General features: G+C 38.5%; 1 protein-coding gene across 1 annotated transcript; it reads left to right on the top strand.

The window, feature by feature from the left end:
• Positions 1-3,366: 3,366 nt before the first annotated feature.
• LOC130975215 (uncharacterized) lies at positions 3,367-3,891 on the top strand. Its single transcript, XM_057900034.1, has one exon. The coding sequence runs from the start codon at positions 3,367-3,369 to the stop codon at positions 3,889-3,891; it is 525 nt and encodes a 174-aa protein (XP_057756017.1).
• Positions 3,892-5,214: the final 1,323 nt, after the last annotated feature.

Here is a 5,214-nt window from a genome sequence, read left to right as displayed (position 1 = left end):
AAGGATCGAACCAAGGGCATCAAGGAAGCTAGGCATTAGGCGCAACTTTGTTGCCAAGAAGAATGACCATCATTTGCTCTCCCAAAGGCTCAAACCTTGGACCCTCACTAAGGACAAAAAGCAAGCAAAGCTCTTGCCAAGAGCCTAGAGCTCTTGCAAAGAGCCTTACTTCCTGGTCACAAGAAGAAAGGCGCGCAACAATTTGGCAAGGAAGGCACCAAGCTCGGCTCTTGGTGACACCCGAGCCTTGCCCTGGGAGCAACTTCCATGGGCCAAAAATTCATCAAAAATCTATTTTAATTCATTTCTTCACCAAATTTTAGAGCCCACCCAAATTCATAGATCCAAATTAGGAAGTGTATAAATAGGTGTTAATGAGATGTAGAAAAGACCTTTTTTGGAGTTTTTTTCTTGAATTTTAATTTGAGAACTTTTTCATTTTTTGCTTCTGTTTTAATTTTTGATTTTCTTTTAATTGAATTGGGAAGGAGAATTGAGTTCTCTTCCTCTGGGTATTCTTGTTTTCTTTTCTACAAAGCTTTGCTTGAGTCTTGAGTGTAAAGAATTGAGGAAATTCTGTCTCAATCTCATCTTGAGATCTCTTTGTCCATTTTACTGCATAATTCAAGGATTTGTGTTCTTCTTTACTAATTTTCATCTTCAATTCTCTTAAATCGTCTTCTGAATTGGATCAAGGAAGGTAGTGAGATCTAGACTTAGTTTTTAAGTCTCTTGACCCTGAGATCTGCAATTTCATTTTTGTTAATCTGCTGAATGCTTCTTCAAGCTAATTTACTTTTCTGTTTGAGATCTATTTTAATTCAATTCATCTTCTACTCTTCTACTTGTTGCAATTTACTCTTCTTTGTTTAGATTCTGCAATCCCAGCTCCATGAGCCCTTTAATATTCAAGCAATTTACATTTCTTGCACTCTAAGCTTCTGCAATTTACATTTCTTGCACTCTAAGTTTCTGTTATTTACTTTACTTATTCTTTAAGATTCAGCACTTTTACTTTCTGTTCTCCTTAATTCACTGTAATTTTCCCCTCTCCTTTTACAATTCATGCACTTTAGCTTTTGTCAATTACAAATCACTCAAATCAACTCTTGTTTGCTTGACTAAATCAACCACTAAACTAAAATTGCTCAATCCTTCAATCCCTGTGGGATCGACCTCACTCATGTGAGTTATTACTACTTGATGCGACCCGATACACTTGCCAGTAAGTTTTGTGTTGGATCGTCTTCCACACCATCAAGTTTTTGGCACCGTTGTCACGGATTGAAATAGATTGACAATGATTAAGTGAGGTGGTGATCTAGATTAAGCATTTTTATTTTCTTTTGACTAACACATTAACTGTTTGAATTTTTGCTTAAGCTAACCAAAACTTCACTCTAGCAATAGATTGAAGTACTACTGGTTTTCTAGTTTTGTCTGCTTCTTGTGTTTTGTTTGTATGTTAGGTACAAGGAGGGCTATCCCTACTTTCTCTGAAACTGACGAAAGAACCATTCGGAGGTTAAGAAGAGCAGAAAGAGGGAAAGGCATTGTTGGAGAAAATGATTCAGAAGAAGAATTCTAAGAGATGGAGGAACACTCAACAAATCCAACAAATCCACCAGTAGGAGTGGACAACAACAATGGTCAACTACTAAGGAGAGTATTGGCTTCTTATACATTTACAAATCCTAGACGTTGTGGGAGTAGCATCCTTACCCCAAATGTCAATGCAAATAACTTTGAATTAAAGCCACAACTCATCACATTGGTCCAAAACAACTGTTCTTTTGGAGGAGGGCCACTTGAAGATCCAAATTAAACCAACACTTATCTACTTTCCTAAGGATTTGTGATACTGTCAAAAGTAATGGTGTGCATCTTAACATCTATAAGCTATTGCTATTCCCATTTTCCCTTAGAGACAAAGCTACTCAATGGTTGGAGACATTTTCAAGAGAGAGCATTAACACTTGGGAAGATCTAGTGAGCAAGTTCCTTGCCAAATTTTACCCACTTCAGAGGATTATTAGATTAAAGACTGAAGTGTAAACATTCACACAATTGGATGCTGAATCTCTATATGAGGCATGGGAGAGATACAAGGCTTTGCTCAGGAAATGTCCACTAGACATGTTCACTGAATGGGACAAGCTTCAAAACTTCTATGAAGGACTCACTTTGAAGGCTCAAGAAGCACTAGATCACTTAGCTAGAGGCTCTTTGCAACTCATGAAGACTGCAGAGGAGGCCCAAAATCTCATTGATATGGTGGCGAACAATCAATATTTCTTTGCTCACCAAAGGCAACGCTAACCATCACAGAGAAAGGGAGTGCTAGAGTTGGAAGGAGTGGACACAATCTTGGCTCAACACAAAGTGATGCAGTAGCAAATTCAGCAACAATTTGAACAAATAGCTAAGAGGATTGATAGCTTACAAGTTGTATCAGTGAATGTCACAAGCCAACCATCAACCCCTTGGGGTAGAATAAAGAGAATCAAGAGGATCAACAGCAAGAACAAATTCAATATGTGCATAATCAAGGTTTTGGATCAAGTGAAGTTTATGGTGACACTTAAAACCCATCCTAGAAGAACCACCCAAACCTTAGATGGGGAGATAGCCACAACCAGAACCAATAACCATGACAGAGAAATTGAAACCAAAACTACCCAAGAAACAACCAGCAGAACACTAACCAAAACTCCTACAGAAAACCCCAAAACAATTACCCCACCTCCAACCATCATCCATCTAATAACCAAGCCACCAATCAAAACACTTACCATCAATCCTCAACATCTCACAACCAACCAATCTCACAAGACTCTTAGAGGATCACCAACTTGGAGCTCTTGATTGAGAAAATGATGAAGAACCAAGAGCTTACAACCAAAAATTAAGAAGCCTCCATGAAAAATATGGAAAGGCAGATTGGACAGCTTTCTAAGCAAATTGCTATTGAGAGACCATCAAGCTCATTACCAAGCGACACCATTCCTAATCCAAAAGAAGAGTACAAAGCTATACAATTGAGGGGTGGAAAGATCTTGGTGAAAGATGGAGCAACCAATAAGCTAAAAGAAAATGATAAGAAGCAAGCTGAGAAAGAGGAAGCCAGCAAAGAAGTGACAACAGGCAAGCAGGCTCAAGAAAAGGAAGACCAACCATAAATCTCAATAAAAAGGAAGGAAGCAATGGAAGAACCAACCAAGGATCACAGGCAGGGAGTGAACTTTACACCTCCATTGCCATATCCCCAAAGGTTCAACAAAGAGACAAAGGACCAACACTTCCCTAAATTCCTTGAAGTCTTCAAGAAACTGGAGATCAACATCCCCCTGGCTGAGATTAGAGCAGATGCCTCTATATGCAAAATTCTTGAAAAAGCTCATCAACAAAAAGAGGAGTTGGCAAGAGAAGGAAACAGTGCTGCTCACTGAAGAATGCAGGGCATTAATTCAAAAAGGGCTTCCACACAAACTTGAAGATCTTGGAAGTTTCCTTCTACCTTGTACCATCAGCAATATGGTCATCAACAAGGCAATGTGCGACTTAGGGGCTAGTATTAATTTGATGCCCTCTTCTCTGGTGAGAAAGCTGTGCATAGAGGAAGTGAAGCCAATACAAATGTCTCTAGAATTAGTGGACAAGTCAGTGATCTATCCCAGGGGTGTGATTGAAAACCTTCTAGTTAAGGTGGACAAATTTATATTCCCTGCAGACTTTGTGGTCTTAGACTCAGATGAGGATGAAGGTGATTCTATTATACTTGGAAGACTATTCTTGGCCACAGCTAGGGCCATTATAGATGTGGAGCAAGGAGAGCTGACCCTCAGAATGCATGATGAAAGCATCACTCTGAATGTATTTCCAGAAATATAGCTCATTGATGAAAAGAAGAATTGCATGGAAACTGACAAGGAAGACTTGCAGTGGAAGGAAGGAATCAACAAGACAACCAGTAATTACCTTCCAAAGCAAGAAACAGACAACACAGCAAGAGAAAAAGAGAATGAGACGGTGCAGAGTGATGAAGGAACTCAAGAAGAAATTAAAGTGTTGACCACTGAGAAGGAAAATCCCAAAATAAAGTCCACTATCAAAGAAAAAGGATCAACAAAAAGAAGAAATAAAAGTAAGAAAAAGACTCAGAAGGGGTGGAAGAACAAGAAGATTCCAACTGAGGGGTTTTCCAAAGGTGATAAAGTACAGTTAATTTACCAATAGTTGGGAACAAGCTAACAAGCTGATGACTACTACACTGTCAGCAAAATACTCTCACTAGAGCATGCTGAAATTGAGCATCAAGGCACTAAAAGGAAGATCACAGTGAGGGGGGACAAGCTGAGACACTACAGTCATCAACCACCCCAATGAGGGGCCCAATGTCAAGCTAGTGAAAATAAAGAAGCGCTTGTTGGGAGGCAACCCAACTTGAGATAGTTTTCTTTTCATAGCTATTTCAATAAAAAGGTTGAGTAGTTTTGTCTGTATTGCAAGGAGATAAGTTTGGTGTTGCACACGAAAATAATTTAAAGGAGAATGAAAGATTCTAAGTTTGGTGTTCCACCAACATTTTATCTAAAAAGCACACTCTCACTTCCTGCATGATGCTAGCTCCAAGCAATCAGACAAATCATTTAACCATTTAGCTGCTTTCTAGTTTTTAATTCCATAACCTTTAGCAAGGTCAAGAGAATTCATAAGTGGTTAATTTGTTACATCAGAGACATTGGCAAGTAATTAAATTTGGTGTTCCCACACCAAAATAAGTCCAAAAGCCACATTCAATTCATGCATACTAACCATTCACTTAAGGGCTTGAGAAGCAAGCAACTTTTGAGAATTATGCAGAAAACTAGCCAACATTTGAAGACAATTTACATTATGACTCAAAAGGGATACAACAAGAGGAAGAATGAAAAGCTGCAACCCAAAAGGTTGTATCTGCACTTAATCCTTGTTGTTGAAAAAGTACTTTAAATTGGGAATTCTTGTATGTCTTGCTAGAGTGTTCATTTGGTTGCAAGTGGAATTGTTTGTCAAGAATGCTGATCTGCATAATGCTTGTTGTCCATTCATTAGCTTGAGTTTTGTTTCGTTTCCCATATACTTGAATAAAAGAGAAATGTTTGAATTAGGAAGTAAATATCCAATGTTGCATAAGTTAGAATGAAAGTTAGTGGTGGTATTTGTTGATTTAAT

The sequence above is a fragment of the Arachis stenosperma genome, chromosome 4, assembly GCF_014773155.1.
Source record: "Arachis stenosperma cultivar V10309 chromosome 4, arast.V10309.gnm1.PFL2, whole genome shotgun sequence".
Classification (NCBI taxonomy): Eukaryota; Viridiplantae; Streptophyta; class Magnoliopsida; order Fabales; family Fabaceae; genus Arachis; species Arachis stenosperma.
Note: the sequence above shows the minus strand (reverse complement) of the source record. Positions and strands in the feature narration are given on the sequence as shown.